Here is a 23,076-nt window from a genome sequence, read left to right as displayed (position 1 = left end):
GTCAATATCACAATGGTATGATTATTACTTTATTTCCAGCCATTTTTTTAGAGGAAGCATGAAATATACAAGAGTGACAAGAGAAGGCATTCCAAGTAGAACAGAATGAAGTAACACATATATATATATATATGTCACCGTAAAATTGTAAACACCGTTAGATTGTAATCTATCTCGCGAGATTGTGATTTGTCGAAAGATTGTGAACCTCAACGCACTGCGAATTAACAAAGAAATATGTAACAATGAATATTGTAAGCAATTTTACGGTGACATATACATATACACTGATGGACTCATAAACTGCATCAAAATAAAAAAACGACTTTGAAATTAATATTTTATGCAAACTTTCTACACAGATTTAAATTGAAACGTCTAGATTGGTTCATTAACTTTAAAACAGCGTAGGGTCATATCCTTAAGTTTAAGTTTGTGTACTGGAAAGGACCTTAAAACTTTTTTGAAGAAAAACAGAAATTTAAAGAAAATTGGTTTAATTAAAAAATTGGTTTAAACAATAGACAAGCTGTATGCAAGGGTTTTTTTATGTTTTAATAAGGTGTATTACCTCCACGTGCCCTTATTATGGATTCTAATCGGTTCCGCATAGATTGGATTAGGGTTGTCCCATTCTACTGAAAGTGCTGTTCTTAGTTGTGGCACTGTCGTAGGCACAGGATTTGTCGCATATACAGCTCTTTTTAAATTGTCCCAAAGATGCTCAATGGGATTAAGATCCGGGCTGCGTGCTGGCCAATTAATTGTACGTATCCCAACCTCTTCGCAATATTGTCGAACTTGTGCAGCAGCGTGCGGCCGGGCATTATCCTGCATTAAAGTAAAATTTTCGCCAAAAATCCCATGTGATGTAAGGCACCACGTGATCTTCTAAGATCTCTGTTATGTAGCGATGTGCAGTCAAACCCCCTCTACTACCGTTTTGACGGACCATGTCTATGAACACAAGTTCTGTTCGCCCGTTCATCGATATGTCACCCCAGACCATGCACGAACCGCCTCCAAAAGAAACACGCTCCTCAATGCAACTTTGAGCATATCGCTCCCCACGTCGACGATAGATTCTTCTGCGACCATCTGCACCATATAAACATGTCCTACACTCGTCTGTGAACAATATGGAGGCCCATTGCTCATCTGTCCAATTTAGGTGATCACGCGCAAATCTTAAGCGACCTTGTCTGTGTGTGAGCTACAGACAACTTGGGACCATTTGCTGGTCTAAAAGGGGTGATATCCGCTTCCTTTAACCTTCTTCTTATTGTTCGTGCACTAACGTTTACTCCACGCACTTCATTAACCTCTGTTTTGAGGTTAAGTGACGTGAGGAAACGATTTCGCAGGGAAGTTGTAACAATAAATCGGTCATCACGACCGGTGGTTGCTCGAGTTCTGCCTGTACCACGTCTCCTTTTGTTAGAACCTGTCTCCACAAACCTGCCGTATATTCTAGAAACCGTAGACTGGTTTAAATTTAAATTTCTACCAATCGTTCGTTGATCCAAGCCCTCCCGCACCAATGCTACAATTTGAGCAGTATATTCGGACGCAGTATCTATATTTTGGTTCAGAAACTCTCGATGAGTTTAAAAGCTAACCCAACAATTCTGCTGGTAACAATAATTAAATTGTCAAAAGAATAAAAAATCAATAAGAATCAATTTTAAAACACGCAAAGCTACGATACAACGAGTAAATTTTCTTTTCCCGACTAAATTCATTTATTTTACTGCAGTACCTATTTTTAAATATTGCATTTTTTAAGATTAAGGCCCAGTCTCTCCATATTTATATAATTTAATCTAAAAAGTTTGCATACTTATTATAAAAATCATTTCGGTCGGTAAGGATATTTATAAGCTAAAATCAAGTTTTTTTTTATATTATAAAACTGCATGATCTTAGCCACTAGGCCCGACAAAAAGGTCCGTATGATCCAATATCACTAACTAATAACAAATTAAAAGCCGCCCTCGTGACCAAACCAATTCAAATTAGGGTAAAAACCGCTTTCACTAAGATAACATTCTTTAAAAAAATAGCTGACCAGTCAATGGTTAGACTTGTCCCTCTAGGTTGGAGTTACCGTTCACCATCCGTTCTCCACAGTAGCCTAGTAAATTTAAGGCCACTGCTCGTCACAAATAAAGAGTTGTAATTCCTAAGATGTTCATTCTAGTGCGTAGAGAATTTTTCCCAAAATTAAATACTTAGATGAATAATAATATCAATTTGGATGTTTTTCTCTCATATTAAAAATCTTATAAGGAGGACATATTTCGCCAATTTAAAATTGTCCATCGATTAAACGATTGAATTTAAAAAATAAATTATATTTTCTGGTAACCAAAAACGTACGTGTACGTTTTATTTACGGGGTACGTGTCTTAATTTTTTCTTAATACATACTAAGTTATAGAGAACAGTTGCGCTGGCAATTTTAAACTTAGTTTATTATAAGTTAGTCTGTTTATAATCTAATCTACGTAAGTTTTTATCTGTGACTATATGTAAGAGCGCGAGTCATTGACAATCTAACAAAGAAAAAAAAAAGAACCGATGTGTGTAATATCAAATTATCAAATACTATTCTGTGAATTTTGAACATGCCGAACAATAATGGCAATAATGTTGTAGTTACAAAATTGTTATTTTAATTCAATTGACAATTAGTGTTTCTATAACGTTCCGCGGTCTACCTCCTGTGTAAAATATTTATTTCATTTAACATTATCAATAAACAATTATACGAATATTCAAGTCAGAATTAATAAATATAAGAAGCATGGGTGATTCTAAGAAGATTAAGGTAAATAACTTTTAATATTTAACTATTTATTCGTTAATACAAGGTAACTTTTGTATTTTAATATTTATAATTTTATTGTAATATTTAGTTGTAAAAATTTAATAAGAAAAGTTGTTCAACGATATGTTTACAAAGTGATAAGCGTTATCATTTTGACATATTTCAAAAGTTCCTCCAATAGCGTAGTATTATCTAACCTCTTGGCTCTTGGTCGTGTTTTTAACTAATATCACAAAATTGTTACGAAATGTCGGGCTATGATTTAAAAAAAGAAGAAGAGGTCAAGGAGTTTGTAGAAAACCTCGGTATTGAGTACAGATTTGGATGTTATAAGGAGAAAAAGCCTGAAGTATGCCATCTCTTAGGAGATTATTTAGAAGCGATAAAGAAGGATTTTGAGAAAGCAGCAACAGTGTTTAAAAGCAATTGTTTAGATTACAACTATGGTAAATCATGCCTGAAGTATGGAAATTATAAATTAATCGGTAAAGGCAGTAATAAGAGTGATCCTGCTGAAGCTTTAAAATATTTCGAGAAAGGTTGTGAAAATGATGATCCCACATCTTGTCTTCATGCTGGCTTACTTTTGACGGCTATAAGCCCTGATGAATCGGTTAAACGAGATGTTCCGAAAGGTAATTTATTGATATTTACGTAGATGCGCTCTCTATTTTAAGTCTTCACTACATCAAAACAACAAAACCAACCCAATTGTTACAGAAATAATCTTGTCAATATTTTAACATTACAAAAAATACATTATTAAATAATTTCAAAATTTTTATTCCAAAACATCATTAAACACATTAATGTTTATATTTATTTTGGAATATTTTTTCTAAAGTTCTTGCATTTTTTAGGTTATAATTATTTAAAGAAAGCTTGTGATAACAGAGAGAACATGGCATGCCACTATCTCTCAGGAATGTACTTAACTGGAGTTCCCAAAAACCCAAAGGAGTATAACCCTCACAAACCTGAGAAGAATAAAAACATAGATTTTTTGATCAAACCGGATTTGAAACAAGCATTTTCGTTTGCTCTAAAGGGTTGTGAGCTAGGACATATTTATGCTTGCGCTAATGTTAGTCTTATGTACAAAAAAGGAGATGGAGTAGAAAAAGACTTAGAACAGTCAAAGAAATATTTCACAATAGCACAATCTCTTCAAAATGCTCACGAACAAACAAAGGAAGTAAAATTTCAACAAGGCCTCGATAATAAGTGAAATGCTTGTTAAATAGTTGGTTGTTATATGTATTTGTTGTTGTCTAGAGGGTAGATTAAAATATTATTTATCAAAAAATGGCGTATTTGTTTTATTGATAATAATTTTAAACAATTTATTTTAATGTGAGGCACCTTCCAATGCTACCGACTTTATTAAAAACTACTATAGTATTTAATATCATTTTTTTAAAATAAATGTGTGTAAATTAATGTGAATTGAACGAAAGTGTAATGAAACAATAATAATTAGAGCAGCATTTTAGTAGTCAAAAGTAGTGCTAACTTGGTTTTCACTAAAACTTTAAAATTTATCTACATTTACATTGCAATTGTCTGACAGATGATCCTTAATATATTGCACTTATCCATCAATTTTCTTACATTTGATTTCCTTGATTTTGCTATATCAATCTACTACTTGATACTGTTAAAGTAGAAAATATATTTCACACTCTCTTGTTACATACCATTGAGTTTCATGCTGAGATTATATTTCTGTGTTATATAGGCTATATGAATTATGTTAATATACTTTAGATTGGCATAATTGGAGGGTCAGGGTTTGATGAACCGGGATTATTTGAAAACCCAGTGGAGCGCGTGGTTTCTACGCCCTTTGGCAACCCTTCTGATGTATTACTTGAAGGCGTTATTAAGGGAGTTCCTTGTGTAATTTTGGCAAGACATGGACGGAAACATCAGTTTCAGCCGAGGTACCAAAAATATTATATTTTACCTGATTTAAAATATCTAACAAGTTAATGGTACTGGTAATTGTATAAAAATCTTCTGTGTGTTTGTAATCTATGTTGTCCTATATGGCTGGACCTATTTTGATGATTTTTTTTGTGTTCAAGTGGATTTGAGAATAATTTAGATATACAATTAAATGTTTTTTTTTGTATTTAAGCCTGTCGGGTCCGCTAGTAATATAGTATATAAACATATATATTACATTGAAAAATATTACAACACGCACACGACTCCATCCCACTGACAGAAAAACTTTAAGTAAATTCAAAAAATAATATGTTTGCATGAATTTCTGTTATCTTACTTGTTTATAACCTTAAATCGATCAACGCCTCATACGTAATCGTTATTTAACGAGGCAGTGAAACTAATTTTTATCGTCAATTGTTTCAAATGCAGTGACGTGAATTACCGTGCGAATATCTGGGCTTTGAAGGAAGTGGGGTGTACTCACGTGTTGGCAACTACGGCCACCGGCAGTCTGCACGAGGATTATCAGCCCGGCTCCCTGGTTATCGTAGATGACTTTATTGATCGGTAATTCTATACAAGTTTTTTAACTAAAATAGGGATGAACATTTTTCATAAGTAAAAGAAGTCGATGTTCATTGTTGGTTCATTGTTCTTAGATTTCTGAATCTACCATTTTTTTTTCTTATAAGCAAATATGTATATGATGAGTATGACACACCTGGGCACGACTTTTTGGGTCCGATTTGTCCTGGGCACGACTTTTTGGGTTGATTTGTTTGTTTTTTCACGATGTTTTCCTTTACCGTATGAGCGAGAGTTATGCATATACAGAAAAGTGCATAGCCGGGATTCGAACTTACGACCTCAGCGATGATAGTCACACGTTTAGGCTACTAGGCCAACTACTCCAAACTGTCGCTACAAATTGCTAGTGGTGGCATAAAGTTTTAATGCACCCTGATAATAAAAGAATGGCATCTCTTTTTGGCTCGGTTTTGAATTTAAATGATAAAAATGTTCTTAATGAAAACTTCAAACATTTGATTTATTATATTAAAGTAGATGAGTCTAAAATGTCGTTGAAGTCGTATTTTTCTTGTTTCTAGGACTTGGGGAAGAAAATGTACTTTTTACGATCGAACCGAAGGTGGCCCCAAAGGCGTTTGCCACCTTCCAATGAGCCCTGCCTTTTGTGAAGTAGCTCGTAATGCTCTGTCGACCGCCGCACGCGCACGGAATTATCCCTGTCACCACAAGGGAACTATTGTTACTATACAGGGTCCAAGGTGATGTAATAAACTAACTTTTTGTTTACTTTTAATTGGCTTTGTTAGAATTAATTATTTTATTTATTTAAAACAAAACTTGCCAACGCTAGCACATTGGTACATTAAGGTAAACACATGTAGGGGAAAAAATACTTTCATTCATAAATTACAAAGCTTTTCAGCTACATTCGTATTTTTTACAACATAATTATACTCGCATTCACTTACATATTTATGCCTAATATTCAAAAAAACCAAAGAATCGTAAAAACTAAAATGTAACTATCGTTTACATTATTACATATTATACTAATGATACTTATACTAATAAATTTTGTTAAAAAACGACCAAGGCTATTATCAAAATTATAATAACATTATTTTATGTAGGTAACATTACACTTATGAAGGTCAGATTTTTAATTAATTTATTTCCACATCATTATTTTTTTAGTTACTACTAATGCGGTAGAACGATACAATAATACCTACACCGATTAACCTTCAATTCAAAAACATTAATATAAATATATATATATGTGTACTTAGATCTTATAACTATTAATATAGCAAGCAACTCTTGTTTTTTTTTTAATATAACAGGGGGCAAACGGGCTCACCTGATGTTAAGTGATACCGCCGCCTATGGACACTCTCAATGCCAGAGGGCTCGCTTGCTTTGCCGGCCTTTTAGAATTGGAATCTTGTGATCTAAGCCAGTTTACAAACAAATAGGACTACACTACTACAATAGGACTTCCGCCTCAGGTTTTACTTTGGTACTTGTAGACCCAGTTTCTCCATTGTATATAGATTATGAACCCGACCCGTAAGTATCCTATATAAATACACTGACAAAGCAAGCTCTCTTCTGAGGTGTAGCTGGTCATAACCCACCATACCTAGAACAAACAGAACAAAAATGCTTCTTAATTTACATTTACCGCCAGTTCTCAATTCAAGGGCGTGGACGAAGGAATGGACGATAAGAAACTCTCCATCACTCTTTTAAATCGCTAAGATTTTTCTTTACAAAATGTTTGTCAGCATCTGCAACCATTATCTTATGAGCCGTGATGATGCTTATTAAAAAAGTTAATTATTGTAATTAAATAATAATTGAATAAGAAAACTTTATGATGATGGAATACGCTTAAGTACTTTGGGGTGGGAACAACACGCAAACACGTTCGAGGTGAATCAAGGCAGAAAACAATAATTAAGGCATAGTCGTATTCATTACACACTGATTAAAGTCCGTTCATTCACTACAATTAGCACCACCATATTGTAGGGAGACACACATCTCGACGCATGGACGCAATCACGAGTTAAAATTACCAAAAGGAATAGAAATAAATAAAAACTTTAGAGGTGTCAAGGGACACCCGGATGGAACGAAATTCCTTTCGATTAACTTATATGTTAATTGGTATCATAACAGTATGATAGATTTTCTCGACAATCTTACGACGAAAAAAAAAAGCCAACATCACGAGGTGTTCCCAGGCGGTCACCCATCCAAGTACTGACCTCGCCCGACGATGCTTAACTTCGGTGATCGGACGAGAACCGGTGTATTACAATAGCAAATAGCAAAAAAGTGTCGTGACAACTTTTCGTAAGAATTTTTTCCGTCTAGCCCCCTTTCACAACGCGCGATAAGGAACTTCGTTCCAATAATTGGCCATAGGTACATATTCTAAACGACGACAGAGTTTATTTTTAATACCAAGTCTTTTATTTTATCGTTAAAATCTAGTAAAATCCTTCAGATTTTCAAGCCGAGCGGAGAGTCTGATGCATCGTCAGTGGGGAGGACATCTGGTCAATATGACAACGGTTCCAGAGGTATGTAATCACTCTAATATTATATTAAATGACAATAGTATTTAAGACGGAGATCTAGACTACTAGAGATATTTGTATTGTATGTTTTGGTTCTAAATCTTTCTGGACTATTAATAGTCACATTTTAAAGGATTAATGAAATGGTTCTGTACATGTGTTTGAACGCCCAATTGTGGTCACGATACTTCAACCAACAACTCGTGGCTTTTAAAAAGATCACTTACTTTTGACACAAGTAGCTTATATGTATTCTTTCACTCAGAACTCACTTTCACTCTAAACGATACAAATGCACATAATTTGTATCGTTTAATTCATTCTCATTTATACGTAATTAATTGGTACATGTCATATCAGGTTGTATTAGCCAAAGAAGCTGGTTTGAGCTATGCTGCGGTGGCTCTTGTCACTGATTATGACTGTTGGAGGGATAACGAGAAATCGGTAAGTCAAAGTAGGAATAAGGCCCAATTAATGAAATAACTACTTTATACAATGGTTCTACTGACATCATTTACAAGTCGCGGATATTCCATATGACATAAAAAAAGAGTTAAGCTTGACGTACAGACCCGAGCTATAACGCAAGTTCATCTATGTAAATACTTCTTCTTTTTATGCTTCTGTCGCGCCGCGCTCCTATCAAGACTGAAATTGTTACATTAATACAAACCACAGTGGTTTTACAATGGAATATACCACGATTTAGATTGTGTTATTCTGTAAAAACAAATGTATTGACGGGGTCGCTTTTGTTGTTTTTTTTAATAAAATGTATCATAGGTAAATTATACATTACATCGACGTCCTGGTGGATAAAAAAACTATGTATAGTTTGTGATTCCACCATGCTTCTATAAACTACTTTTTTGAAGTTATACTTCTTTAGGCCCGTTATGAATAATTGATGAGAGTGAAATTTTACGATGCGCGCGCACCGTGACACAATATTAACAGAATGAAGTTGTCTGAATTTAAAAACAACATTCGAATAATAATAGAATTTATGTTACACTTAATGTAAAAGAATAATAATTATTTATTTATTTAATAATAAATATTTATTTATTTAATTTTTCAAATGAAAACTGAACTTTATTGACTATAATGACTCCTTTTCCAGTCTTTGATAATTTAATTGTAATTTATTATTTGCATGCTATCAAAAACTATTTTTAATAATGCCAAAGAAGTAACTATCTAACTAACTTTATAACTAACGCGCGTACATAAGTACACGCACCCTTTTTTTTAAACGCTTTTAGGCTCTGTCAGTCCTTTCGTATTCAATAAAAAATAATTAAAGTATTTTAAGTATGTGAAGACCTTTGTAGATTTGTTACTGTGTATTAATGTTTTGTATATTTGAAATAGCTATGATGCCAAGAGCGACTGCTTAAAGGGACTTAGAGGCCTAAAAAGCTAAAATATATTTATAGTATTTGTTATGTACTCTAATAAGAGTTTTCTATTATTAAAGAAATATACCTTTAATACAAAATGAATAATAATACACAATATACACAGGTATGTGTAAGTGACGTCCTAGAGGCATTCGCTAAGAACGTCAAGAAAGCGGCTGACGTCATAGTGGACGCTATTCAAATACTTGCTGCTTCCACAGACCATCCCTATTTAACAGCACATAAGGTATGGTTCAATATAAACATTCGTTCATTTTATATAAAGTATCCTAATTTTTGTAGGTCACGTCATTATTTGAGACCGACGTTATTGATTTTGTTTGTCTTTCTTGTTTCACAGAGCATAGAAAACATTTTTAAATTGTATTTTAATTTGCGTGTTTGACATTTTGAACTCATAGCTAAGACAGACATTCCATAAATCAAAATCCCGGCAGACGACTACAATAAGTGTAATATTAAAGAAACATTTTGTTAAAAGTCGGTCAAGAGGATTGGCCTCTTTTGGCTTTGGGATGTGTTTAGATAGTTAACTAATTTCAAAGTTTAAGAGTAGTCACTTTATATAAATATATTCGGCGTTAGATTGCTTGTTTATATTTTCGTATTGCGTAACAATAATTCATTTGTATTTCTGTTTCAGGAATTGGTGACATCCGCCATAATGCTAAAGGAATAACGTCGAATCCATATAAAATAAAATGATATACCCTATATATGTAATAGAATAATGCGTGAATAAAATATTATCTCAGTTGCTTGTATTTTTTTGTAATAAACGTTGAAATGTTATGCTAGTTATTTTATTTATACCGTTAATATTACACCTTTTAAAGCTTGATTTTGTATACCAATAAGGCTTTATCCTGATTATTTATTACGAAACTATTATCAAAGATATTCGTTTTGATTATAATACAGTTGCTTTAAATGTTTTGTTCATAAAAATATACCTAACTTAAAATAATTTTAGTTCTATTCCAATTTGATGACCTTGTTTGAAGACACACACACCATATTACATACGGCTTTTAATGCAACACTGTCTACCATGAAACATAGTGATAGCAAATTGATTTAATACAAAGATTAAGTCGTTATCATACGGTTAGTGTTTAGGATTCATAAACATACAAAATTTAATATTGGTATTATATGTCTCTCTCTCTTCGGTCGGTTAACGTGCCTAAGCGTCGTGGTCAGCAAGGAAACATCTGGAGAGGATTGCCTCTTTCCACCGATTTCTGTCCAGTCTTATTAGAGTATACAGTTTTGAGGACGATCAGTCGTCACTTGATCGGTCCTTCTGGTTGGTTAACGGTCACTTGACCTTTTGCCTTCTGTGTTATCAACCACGTGCTTATCGTCTCTGCGCATTGTGTGGCTAAATATGAGATAATTCGGTGTTGGTACATGGTAGATAGATAATAGGCGAAGTTGGGTCAAGATAGATGTATTGGTGTGCTTCGCAGTCCACGTATTCTTAACATTCGCCTTCAGATTAGAGATTTGGGATCCGAGATATACATGGCGGTCAACGATATTTATGCCAGGAATGTCACAACTGATACATGGGAGGTTTCTGGTTCGAGTATTTGGAACAATTATTGGGTTGGATGTTCAACACCACCGCACTTTTTTGACGATACTAATTATTTAGGAGTCTCGGAGGACCTTCATTGGAACACCTCCAAGTGAGTTTTGCTACGGAAACGCGTCTAAATATTTTTACAAAAAAAATTAAAGTTTTGTGTTATAAGAGATGTGACGTTCACTTTAAAAAATCGTGTTTTTAATTTATCGATTGTTAATAATCGTTTTTTTTTATTTATCGATTATTTCCTCATTTTTGAAATTTGAAGTTATAGAATAATCAACATTGAAATTAACCTAATTTCGTGTTGATAGATTATAGGGTTCCGAAAATTTTTGAAATTATCAATACCTACTCGTCTGTATTTCCTAATTAGTACTTGTATTTCATTGTTTGCAACTTTCTATATTATTTAATTTTTACTAGAATAAAGTGTTTACATTATATCCAAAAAGTACCCAAAACCGAATCAGAGCACTCCACTATCAACGTGGTCTTGTCTGTCTTACCCCTAGAGTGTATATAAATAATCGGAGGCGCGGAGGAAGAGCAGCCCCCACCCGCTGTAACATGCCTGTGCTTTGGTACGCAAGGGTGGAGGGGCTGCATTTCCCGTAGCGCCGGAGCTGTCAAAAAAAACAAATATTATTTAGATCGGTTAGGTTAGGTTAGCATATGAATATTTGGTCGCCGAAGGCGACCAAGAAGCCGGGTTGGGGAGGCTTGAATTAACAATTATTATTTAGATCGGAGCTGTCTATCTGTCTGTCTTTCTGTGTCTGTCTGTCTGTATGGGGGCCATCGCATTTTACGACCTTGATCCCCACACTCCCCGCGCCAATCACACTTGTCCAGGCGCGGGGGCCCGTAATCGGGTTTCCCCAGGTGAAAAAAAAATTTTTTTTTTTAATATTTAGACGCGTTTCCGTAGCATAACTCACTTGGAGGTGTTCCAATGAAGGTCCCCCGAGACTCCTAAATAATTAGTATCGTCAAAAAAGTGCGGTGGTATTCAACACTGTTACCCAATTATTCCATATTTTTCATGGATGCTGCCAGAAGAACGTGTCGTCCTTATACTGTAAGTTTGCTATTCTCTTTCCGCCCACTAGGAAACCCTTCTCCCAATTGTCCATGGTCATCCGAATAATGATTTGACAATAATTTCCATATAGGTACGATAAATAGTGTAGGGAACAAGATGCAACCCTGTATCACACCTTTTTTTTGTTTGGAACATATTGGAGTATTCAGCACTCATCCTGATGGAAGAAGGAAACCGTTCTTTCCTAAAATATTATTTAAATAATGTAGAAGTTTTGGAGTAAAGCTACAAGGTGTTCAGGAGCTCCCATCTCAAGTAGTACCTACCTTCCACAGTTTATGCCTTATGGCATTGTTTAGTCAACCAAACATAAGATCATGGGGGTGTTGAATTCTCTACTCTTTTTGATGATTTGGCGAATGTTTAGAATTTGTTCGTTCGTTCCTTTGACTTGTACGAAGCCTGCCTGTTACTCAGGTATCTGTCCTGATCAGCTAAGATAGTAATTAAGACGTCGCTTATTTACATGGATACAAGTACCTCCACGATGTTTGGCTTGTACGGTTTGGTGTTATTTTTAAGATCGCAAACTGGCTTACTCATACGTGAACGGGTGGTACTTGTAGTGACTGGTCGAACTTGAATTCGTGTATGCGGTGATGTTAGTTATTTCGACTATGTATTTGCGTGTTGTTCCCACGAGACTGTAAGTGCGTGCTCCTATTTCACGATGCCTCCTGCTGATAGAGGACATAATATCTTTGTTTTTCATTTATTTTATTATGATTAATTAACTATTGATTACTTAAGATATTGTCATGTGGAACATGGTGTAATGGTTGCAGCTCCTTACTAACATTGTGTAAAACAAAAAACTTGGCGATTAAAAAGAGTGGCGAAGAGTTTATTGCCAGTTCTTCTCTTCCGTTCTAAGCCCTTGATTTGAGAACTGGCAGTAAATGTTAAATTAGAAGCATTTAATATATTATATTATTTTTTTTACGGTCATAAGTGTACATTGTGTTACCTTTCTGATTAAATGATTTTGACTTGACTTGCTTAAATATCCTATGTAGGTGTCATGTAGTCTGTGACAATAATCAAAACATCTGTGATAAGAGATTGAAAAAAACCGTAAAAAGTAAAAACCGATAATGTTGTAGACTGTGCTCGCGACTTACACAAAATAAAAACAACAGAAAAAATAATAGTTTTGTGAAATCGTTATTATTTCTTTGTTTAGAATTTTCTTGAAAATTCGTGTTTAATATGGCTCAAGTTCATGGTGAACTTTTTACTACTCGCATGAGGAAAGCTACAAGAAAAATTCATTCAGTGAGCGATGCATTGGTTAATGCAAAGTTTGCGATTTGTAAGTGATACTGCATATTAGGTATAATTTTTCGTAATTAATTATACATCCTCTCTATCTAATTTTATGATATTTTTTTAGCATTACGTGATGAAAAAGTATGGGGTGGAGGACTGTATGTATTTTACCATATATTTGCTTATCTGGAAGATGCGAAGAAAAGATTGAACTTGTCAGACTTTGATAGATTATTTGTTCACAAACTCTTATACAGGTATGGTTCCTAAAGGTTTACTTGTGAATTTTTATTAGGTTTAGTTTATTATATATGCATTTTTCTAACTTGACAGAAAACTGGCCTTTGAAGAAGACCTCGCTCATTATCTGGGACCAGATTGGAAGTCTCTGCCTAAGTCTAATGCTTTGGAAAATTATTTAGAACACCTGCAAAACTTAGAAAAGGAGAACCCGCAGCTTTTAATGGCTTATATCTATCATTTGTATCTGGGCTTACTTAGTGGTGGACAGATACTTACAAAGAAACGCAAAATGTTTGGAGACAGTAAGTTTTGCTCATTTTAGTTTTGGATTATAGTTAAATAAATATCTTTGTTTTAGTACAGTATACATGAGTAAGCCGTTTCTCGACTATTCAACTCGACATTTAACAATATCTTAAGCTCTTGATCTATCAATTTAAGATGTAGTTTAGTTGACTCATTCTAAATTATTATGAAGTTTTGGTTATAATATAAGTCATGACTTCATGTTTATATATATGTACATATATTTTAGAAAGTGATGCAACAGCTGGATACAATGATAAAGTGACAGATTTCACTGGAGTGGATATAGCTCAATTGAAGAATGACTTTAAAGCTGCAATGAATGAAATTGCTGAAAAAATGACTGAAGAAGAGAAAGAAGCATTTATAGAGGAAAGCAACCAAGTGTTTCTAATGAATAATCTGATTGTCAACTCGGTGAGGGGCCAGAATAAAGTTCTCTGCAATTTAATGTATAAGGCATCAGCTGTTATGTTAGTAGTAATTGGTGTTGTTATGGCATATAAATTACACAAATAATCTTCTTAGAAGCGCTGTTCTCTTTCTCATGTTTAGCTTTTTATATTTTAAAGTATAGTCAAAATCTGTTATAACAACATAGAAGGGACTACTCATATTTGGTCTTAAAAACCGATAGTTGTAACAGCCGATGACGGTGTTATTAATTCAATGGAATTCAGCCGGGACCTTTGATTTTGGTCAATATAACCAGTATGTTGTTCTATGCGATGTCGTCGTAAACGGTTTTGACTGTATAGTGACAATGTTATATTAATTTTTAGCAATAATACACAAAAATATTTAGGAAATGTGTGAAACATATTTCGTAACAAGTATTTCTAACTTTGTTATATGTATATGCTGACGCTTAACATATACATTAGTTCCTCTCATTGTGATTACTAGTTTTAGTTGACCTATAAGAAAAATACTTTATGTAGTTATTTTTGTTAATAAAGACTGATTCTTATATTTTTTTATTAACCTTTCACAACCTATTTAAAACTTATTTAATTTTCTTTATTTTGATAATTAAAATAGCTGGCTATTTGCTAATGTGACAGCAATCTGTTGGTAAAGTTAAATAAAATTTGATTTTTCACATTTGAATGTTAAAAAAATTACCAACCACATGTAAAAATAATTTATTGCAGGCATTAAAATAAAACAATAAATTATTACACTACATAAGTAATTGTCATAAAATTAAATACAATTAAAATATAATCCTTAATTTAGTTATGAATTATACTAGACTTACAGAATACATTTACAATTAAACAATTGAAAGTTGTTAATATTGTAACATTATTTTGTAGTCACACCTTGGTCAAGCTGTAGGGTCCATATTGTGAATAGATAAATTTTAACATTTAACATTTTTGTTTCCTATCAATCAAATGTTGTAAGTTTATTGTAGATTTTTGGAAATTAAAAACGTGAAAAAAAACATGTTTAAAAAATAATTACAATTTAATGTTTAGCTACACAAATCTTTTTCATATTATCTATAAAAGATTTGTAATGTATTTTCATAGCTTTTTTTGTTTACCTCAATTTTTAGACCTGTTTCATATAAAATATTCTAAGTTTTTGTTCACATAAACATATTTCAATTTCTATAATAACCTAGAGTATCACCTAAATGACGGTAGACTGGGTGTGTCCATTGCTAGATCTATTAGCTCGTCGATGTCTTCAGTGTTCCAAAATGATAGCTCCAACTGAAAATATTACTCGTATTGTTATACGTGTCTCGTAAATTATTACAATATCTATATAAGTCGGTTTGAGTTCTTTACAGCAGTATCACGTTGGCTATGTTATTAATTATATATTTATATGGTAAACCAATTTTTGTTTTGTATGTAAGCAAGGTTTTACCTTGTATTACAACAAGTGTGTTTGAAAAATACTCGGGAACGTCAAACTTAAATCTTCTTCCCAAAACAACTAATCAATTTTGACAGTAGTCAGAAACGGCGAAATTGTGAAGACAGTATGGAGTTGAGACAGTATTAGCATTTAAAGACTAATACGGGTTGCAGACCAAGAGCTAAGCTAAGTTAGTTTAGCTTAGCTTGCATAGCTGACGCAGTTTTCCATACTTGTGTGCAGACCGCAAACTGTGCGAACTAAGCTATGTGAGCTAACTAAAATATGCGAAGCTAAGTTAGTTGTGTATGCCGATGCGCAGCTACACGAGCTAAGCTAAGCCCCTCCCGCTACCCCGCACTCCCTTTGCACACACTGACTGAGCTTTGGCTTAGCTGTTGGTGTGCATGATATTTATTTCTAGCTTAGCTTAACTTAGCTTGCTTGGCATAGCTTAGTTTTCGGTCTGCAACCGGCTTTATAGTTACCGGGTCATGTGAAGTGCATGGTCGGCAGTGGAGCCTGGCCGCTCGGCACTCGCAGCGTGGGGCCGCGCACACGCTGGAAGCACGAGCAGCTCTCGCCCCCACTACGGTGGCAAAGCGACGCGCCGCCCCACGCTCCCCTTGTAACTTGCCGCCCGCCCAAATTGTACCTGCGACAACCAATTATAATTCATGTTTGTTGTAACTCGTCATGAACTGAATAAATGAAACGTATTGTTCGGGGTTCTAAGTTCGATATTAGTCGAAAATATGTGTAAGTATACATGATAGAATTTTAATTAATTAAAGTAAACTGAGTCATTTTTTGCGTGATGGGAAAAGTGTCATAAGCAAATAAAATTTTTTCCCTTTCTTGGTCTGCACGGTTTGTGCGAGCCATGCAAAAAGTTAGGAAGTGCGTTATTAGATTTATTTTATTGGATTAGAAATTGGAGCGGAATTTGGAAAAGGATCAGATAAATTTATTATATAAGTACATAAATGGTTATAATTTTATATTGTTATGAAAAATTAAACTGGCTAAAATTATATTTACATCAATTTTTATATTAGATAAAAGGACAAAATTTGAAGTAGAAAAAGGAATTATAATGGATAAAAGCAGAACGGTCATGTCGAGTACAGGCAGAATATATGATTAAAAAGCAAATAATTTGACCACTGGTCAATTTGCTAGCAACAGAATCATCTGTTGATAATATTTAATAACTAAGTTTACTGTACCATTGGATTCAAGTGCTAATGAGGTGCACAATCCCAGTTTGTCTTTAGGCAACTTCACTTGCTTCCTCAATCCAGCGTCGCCTACCACTCTTTCGTAATCCTTGTTTGTGTACGCCAGAGTACTGTCCACACCTAGAAGTATTATCATTATGCGATTAGTTTTTTTTATGTTTCAAGAAAGTAAAAAGTGAAATCATATCACCGTTTTGATCGTACTAATATGTACTACGGTGTGTTTAACATATGGGCTAAATCCTGAATAAAAATCAATTTTACAAATATAAAGGTTTTATAATATAACCAACTTCATATGAGTTTCTGGTCCTTCGATCTTTTCCAAAAGTAAAAATTAATTGGTCTCGAAAGCGGTTTAACCCCCGGCATTACTAGTTTCCTTTATTATTATGACAAATGATAAAAGTTGACTTACCGAAAAGATATTTTGCCACTCGTTTTTTGGACAGCGTGAAATCCTCATCCATTAGTATGTGTAAAGTGATGGAGTTTTCCATCAGGTGGTGGTATATAGTCGAATAGTCCAACTGAAAAAAAACTTGTATACTAACTGAAGACGGATTTACTTGTGCTTACCTACTGTGCATCTATTTATTTAGCAGTTCCCAACTTTATCAAATTAAAAGGAACCTAGGACCTATACAAGTCGTTCGATTTTGTTTCGCCCCTCCTTTATATGCTTCTTGATATTTAATATTTTAGAATTCTTTTCCAATCTTCAAGCCTAAATATTCATATCACTGTAAAAACAGAACCTTTTTAAATTATATTCTTACCTCACTTCGGCTAGCGTCGCATTTAGTACAAGGCATAAGGAAAAGAGCGCGTGGTGCTGCCGCTCGGAACGGAAGTCCGCTCGCGAATCGTACAGCCGCGAACACGTCTGAACGAACCGTACGGTTTCCACGGACTAAGTCACTTTTTTCTGTAAAATAAATATTGACATATATACAAATATATTTAAATTCAATTTTTTTAGGATTACATAAGGATTTATGTATTATTTTTGTATTTATGCAGACAGCGCCATGCTTCATGATTTAATAATCCTATACGTATTTCGAAATGTTAAGGTTGGAGGCTCAAACGATCTGGATATTTATTCCTGATAAGTAAGGACATTCTGTTGGTACTTCACTCTTAGCTTCTTTTGTAATTTTTTGTGATTTTGGTCTCATTTTTAATTTATGTAAAATTATTAAGTATATCATAGAGGCTACTCATTGCTTCTAATTTATGTAACTTCTTTTTGTTTCTTATGTGTGCCCATGTGAGTGCGGCTATAACTAAATAAAAAAAATTATAATGATAAATTTGTTATTCAGATGATTTAAGTATCAACACGTTCCAGTACAAATCGACCAAATTTCCAAAGATTTGTTTCTAACTTTTTTATCTTTTCCGAGGTTTAGAATGCTTGATACCTATGTAACAATTTAGCGTGAAATATCATATATCATGAATAATTATCTACTTATTAAAAAATAAAGTAAAACTCTGTTTTAAAGAAAAAAAGGAATCTCACCTATAGTAAATGTGTCAAAGTGCCGTGGTATGTCCACCGTATTCGTGAACAATTTATTCTGATGATACAGAGCTCGTGGTTTGCGGTAAACCCCGCTGCCTCCATACACCACTACAGCGTATCTAAAAAATTAAAAGATTTACTTAAAGTTTAAAAATATTAAGATATATTTTTTGTCTATATAAAATATGGTCATGTTAATTCCGATTTAGATACCTTTTTAGAACTCCCTTAGATCAGATATATAGTTTTGGTAAAAAAATAATTAGTAGACTAAGCGATAATTATATAGTTTTTATCACAATAATTTAGGCATACAATGTGTTCACGCCATCCAGTTTCCTTTAGTCCTCTCTGATCACATTCTCCATCCTTACCGCACCCATTTCCTAAACACCACTCTTTCTCTTTTGCGGTATTAAAGTGTAGAAGGAGGGGACCGCATTCTACATGCTCCCGCGCCGCAGAGAAGTTTCACCCGCCGCCGCGAGCTCACGCGTGTGCTTTCGCTTGCGCTTACGCTTCTTCCGCTTATAGTGCATATAGATTTATTTGTGGTCTTCTCTCACGAAGACAGGTGAAGAGACTGTGGACTTTAGGTGAGTGGTGTTTCCATTATTTTTACGCCGCATTCCACTTGCCCCTCGGCCTACTTCTCATTGTCTTCGCCGCTACATTATTTTGGTCCTTTCGAGCCGCGATATATTATTTTAGTTTATTTCAATTCGCGATATATATATATATATCTTAGTTAATATGGAGACTCGTAAAGCAACATTAGAGAAACAAGGTGCTAACAGTTCTCTTGAAATTGAACGAGCCGTGTTAATAGCAAAACGCGACAATCTATTTTCACGATTACAAGATTTATATGATAGGTCTAAGAAGACATCGGATGAAAGAGACATAAATTATTTTTTATCGGGAATGATTTCGATTGACAACATTCGGGATAAATTTTCAGAAACTGTAAATAAAATAAATATAATCGAATTAACAATTAATCCCCTATACACTGTTAATTTTGAATGCATGAATGCATTTGAAGATATGTACTGTCATTCTAAGTACATATTTGAAAAATTCAACAAGTCAGTGGTAGGTAGCAATGGTTTGTCAGACTCAAATACCCAACGTAGATCGTTTCGTTTACCGAAGTTAGACTTGATGATGTTTAATGGTGATGTCATTAAGTGGCCAATATTTCACGAATCTTTTAAACGTACGATACACGAAAACCCTGACCTTACAGATCATGAACGCATTCAATACTTAATCAGTAAATTGTCTGATTCGGCCCTTTCAGTTTGCGCAGGTATCATTCCAAATGCCGAAAATTATGCTTTAATTTGGCAAACGCTTATAGACAAATACCATGACAAACGAAGTTTAGGTTCAGCCTATATGCAAAAGATTCTAGACTTCAAACCGCTTACCACCGCTTCACATAAAAATTTACAATTGTTTCTTGACAATTACTGCACCGCAATATCAAGTTTAGAATCATTGCAATTAGAAAATTTAGCTGATTTTATTTTACTATATTTATCATGTAAGAAATTAGATTCTAGTACGATTCGTTCCTTTGAATTACATAATATGAATAACCCAACAATACCTAGTTATAAAGATTTAATTGCATTCGTACGCGAACATAATAGGATAGCTCAACATCTGGATCCTACTCGCACATTTGATAACAAACCGGTTTCGTCGCGTGCGTTCGTTTCGCTTACAGAGAAGCAGTCTTCTTGTTCATTTTGTAAACGCATCGATCATTTTAATTTATATAAATGTAATTCATTTAAAGAATTGTCTATCGAGGATAAATATACTTTTATCAAAAACAATAAAGGATGTTTTAACTGTTTAAGTTTATCGCATATGTTAAATAAATGTAAGTCTGCATGGAATTGTCGTCATTGCCGCATGAGACATCATTCAACGCTGTGTCGTAATGCGACGGTTTCTCAAGAAAACATTCACCCTAATAACTTGAATCGCATGAGCAATGCAACTGCACAGGTTGCTGTGCCTCCCGCTAATAACACACCTTATTTACCTGCACGCAGCGACAATCAGCCGATTAATAACTCAAATATTTCGCTTTGTAATATTCGGCCCGCTATTTCTGAAAGTAATAATACATGTTTATTAGGTACGGCACAAGTATTGATATATGGTTTAAATGGTAAACCACACAGTGTGCGTGTTTTAATTGATTGTGCATCTCAAAGCACTTTTATAACAATGAAATGCTGCAGAAGATTAAATTTAAAGGTTAATAAATTTTCTAATAAATTTGTAAAGGGTATTGGTTCCGCGTCAAATCCGATAATAGGAGAAGTGTCTATTGTTCTGTCTTCTCGGATTAACAATAATTCTTTATCTTTGAATGCCTTTGCGATAGACAAAATTACAGACTCTTTACCGGTGTCACAAATTAATATGTCATCGCTTAAGCATTTGAACAATATTACCTTAGCGGATGAAAATTATTTTTATCCTTCAGAGGTTGATATACTTATTGGTGCACCGCAATACGCCGAAATAATGTTGTCAGGCCGTGTTACTGGCGCACCTGGCACTCCTACCGCTTTCGAAACAATATTCGGGTACATTATCATCGGAAACGTTCCCTTATTAAGTTCTGATTGCACCAATAACTATAACAGTTGTACCGCTATTTCGTTATGTTCTTTAGTTGAACAGCCGCAGTTAGAAAGTTTAATTCAAAAGTTTTGTCATTTAGAAGAGGTGCAATGTTCTGTCCCTTTGAGTCCAGACGCTATTAAGAATGAACGCATATTTACAAATACTGTTTCTCGCGATTCCACTGGTCGCTATACAGTGATGTTACCTTTTTCAGAGAATCCAGCCGTTTTAGGAGACTCATATGATATGGCTAAACAACGATTTTATTTTCTTGAGCGTAAAATGTCAGTATCAAAGGAACTTCGTTTGGAATATGATGCAATTATTAAAGAATACATCAATAAGGGTTACATTTCATTCGTGGAAAATGATAATAAAAATCATGGTTATTATATTCCACATCATGCAGTTGCGAGGTTGGATAAGACCTCCACGAGATGGGGCATGGTGATGGACGCTAGTGCAAAAGCATCTTCTGGTTTATCTTTGAATGATATATTATGTTCTGGAGATAGTCTTCAAAGTGATCTATTTAATATTTTGTTAGACTTTCGCTTGTATAAATTAGCCTTTGCGGATGCCAGTGAAAAAGCCTACGGCACTACTGTTTATTTAAAGACAAATAAACCTTTAAACTCTCCGCCTATAATTCGCTTAGTATGTGCTAAGTCGAAAGTTGCTCAGCTTAAAACCATTTCCGTTGCAAGACTAGAACTTTGCGCATGTTTACTCATGGCTAAGCTAGCTCAGCGGGTAATAGATACTTACAAGAAAAGTCACGTCATTAATGACATTTTTTGTTTCACTGATTCAATGGTTGCACTACATTGGATTTCCGCATCCCCGCACCGCTTTAAGACCTTTGTTGCTACTCGCATTACAAAAATAGTTTCTTATATTCGACCTGAAAAATTTCATCATGTTGCGGGTGATCAAAATCCTAGTGATTGTCTATCTCGCGGTTTGTCACCCACTGCATTTATAAATAATTCTATTTGGTTCACTGGCCCAAAATGCTTAGAATTGGAATCATCTGAGTGGCCAATTACTTCGGTTAACTCTGAAACAGCTGTTGATGTAGAAGAAGAAAGAAAAATAGTTTCTATCCCCGCTACTGTGTGGAGTGATCCAAACCCAATTTTAGAACTGTCTCATCGAGTTTCTTCATGGTTATTGTTTCTCCGTACAGTGGTATGGATATACCGTTTTCTGAAAAGACTTCCTAGATCTACTAGTATCTCTGCTGATGATATTAATTTTGCTGAAATACAGATTTTTAAGGTTTTACAAAAAGTATACTTCTCTGATGTTATCCATAACATTAAAACTAGTGGTCGCTGCTCACGTTCTATTCAAAGATTATGTCCTTTTCTAGATTCTGATGGGTTGATAAGGGTTGGTGGTAGACTAAAAAATGCCAATCTTCAGTATGATCACCAGCATCCTATTTTGTTACCGCAAAAGGATAGGATAATTGAGTTAATTATTTCCTATTATCATAATCATAACTGTCACGTTGGTCCAGTTACTTTAATGGCGATACTCCGACAACGTTTTTGGATACTATCTTGCCGCAGCATAGTGCGATCAATTATACATAAATGTAACTTTTGTTTCAAAGCAAATCCTCAACCTACGATACCGCTCATGGGTGACTTACCCGACTATCGTGTAAACGAATCTAATGCTTTCGTTCATACAGCTGTAGACTATGCTGGTCCTATTTCAATTATTCCTTATCGAAAACGTGGAGTCCGCTCTATGAAAGCTTATCTTTGTATTTTTGTTTGTATGGTGGTTCGAGCCGTGCATGTTGAGCTTACAACAGACCTTAGTACTAGTTCATTTCTTTCTGCATTCAAACGATTTATTGCGCGTCGTGGTTCGGTTTCTGTTCTTTATTCAGATAATGCAAAGAATTTTGTTGGAGC

General features: G+C 34.3%; 4 protein-coding genes across 4 annotated transcripts in view; 3 read left to right on the top strand and 1 right to left on the bottom strand.

Moving 5' to 3' along the window:
* Window positions 1–2,579: 2,579 nt before the first annotated feature.
* On the top strand, window positions 2,580–10,121 carry LOC125053175 (S-methyl-5'-thioadenosine phosphorylase). Its single transcript, XM_047654408.1, has 8 exons — window positions 2,580–2,830; window positions 4,598–4,773; window positions 5,213–5,350; window positions 5,893–6,072; window positions 7,830–7,905; window positions 8,263–8,349; window positions 9,433–9,555; window positions 9,973–10,121. Exons 1-8 carry the CDS (start codon window positions 2,807–2,809, stop codon window positions 10,006–10,008), a joined length of 840 nt encoding a protein of 279 aa, XP_047510364.1. The 5' UTR covers window positions 2,580–2,806; the 3' UTR covers window positions 10,009–10,121.
* Window positions 3,003–4,138, top strand: LOC125053176 (cytochrome c oxidase assembly factor 7 homolog). The gene is made up of 2 exons (XM_047654409.1): window positions 3,003–3,465; window positions 3,691–4,138. Exons 1-2 carry the CDS (start codon window positions 3,078–3,080, stop codon window positions 4,056–4,058), a joined length of 756 nt encoding a protein of 251 aa, XP_047510365.1. The 5' UTR covers window positions 3,003–3,077; the 3' UTR covers window positions 4,059–4,138.
* A 2,986-nt stretch (window positions 10,122–13,107) lies between the features above and the next one.
* Window positions 13,108–14,469, top strand: LOC125053231 (heme oxygenase 1). Its single transcript, XM_047654479.1, has 4 exons — window positions 13,108–13,340; window positions 13,422–13,554; window positions 13,631–13,842; window positions 14,076–14,469. Exons 1-4 carry the CDS (start codon window positions 13,238–13,240, stop codon window positions 14,363–14,365), a joined length of 738 nt encoding a protein of 245 aa, XP_047510435.1. The 5' UTR covers window positions 13,108–13,237; the 3' UTR covers window positions 14,366–14,469.
* Window positions 14,470–14,975: 506 nt separating this feature from the next.
* Window positions 14,976–23,076, bottom strand: part of LOC125053230 — a 72,518-nt gene continuing 64,417 nt past the window's right edge. The window contains exons 64-69 of the mRNA XM_047654477.1: window positions 18,491–18,612; window positions 17,742–17,890; window positions 17,381–17,492; window positions 16,951–17,082; window positions 16,210–16,376; window positions 14,976–15,570 (exon numbers count right to left, since the gene is read on the bottom strand). Coding sequence (XP_047510433.1) covers window positions 15,484–15,570; window positions 16,210–16,376; window positions 16,951–17,082; window positions 17,381–17,492; window positions 17,742–17,890; window positions 18,491–18,612 — 769 coding nt within the window. The 3' untranslated portion in view covers window positions 14,976–15,483. The remainder of the gene's footprint in view (window positions 15,571–16,209; window positions 16,377–16,950; window positions 17,083–17,380; window positions 17,493–17,741; window positions 17,891–18,490; window positions 18,613–23,076) is intronic.

The sequence above is a fragment of the Pieris napi genome, chromosome 10 (genome assembly GCF_905475465.1).
Source record: "Pieris napi chromosome 10, ilPieNapi1.2, whole genome shotgun sequence".
NCBI lineage: Eukaryota > Metazoa > Arthropoda > Insecta > Lepidoptera > Pieridae > Pieris > Pieris napi.
This window is presented reverse-complemented; position numbering and strand designations above follow the sequence as displayed.

Coding starts and splice junctions, on each gene's coding strand:
- LOC125053175 (XM_047654408.1), top strand. CDS start 2,807: ATGGGTGATTCTAAGAAGATTAAG. Junction 2,831..4,597: donor GTGATTCTAAGAAGATTAAG/GTAAATAACTTT, acceptor AATATACTTTAG/ATTGGCATAATTGGAGGGTC. Junction 6,073..7,829: donor GTTACTATACAGGGTCCAAG/GTGATGTAATAA, acceptor AAAATCCTTCAG/ATTTTCAAGCCGAGCGGAGA.
- LOC125053176 (XM_047654409.1), top strand. CDS start 3,078: ATGTCGGGCTATGATTTAAAAAAAGAAGAAGAGGTCAAGGAGTTTGTA. Junction 3,466..3,690: donor TAAACGAGATGTTCCGAAAG/GTAATTTATTGA, acceptor TGCATTTTTTAG/GTTATAATTATTTAAAGAAA.
- LOC125053231 (XM_047654479.1), top strand. CDS start 13,238: ATGGCTCAAGTTCATGGTGAACTTTTTACTACTCGCATGAGGAAAGCT. Junction 13,341..13,421: donor TAATGCAAAGTTTGCGATTT/GTAAGTGATACT, acceptor ATATTTTTTTAG/CATTACGTGATGAAAAAGTA. Junction 13,555..13,630: donor GTTCACAAACTCTTATACAG/GTATGGTTCCTA, acceptor CTAACTTGACAG/AAAACTGGCCTTTGAAGAAG.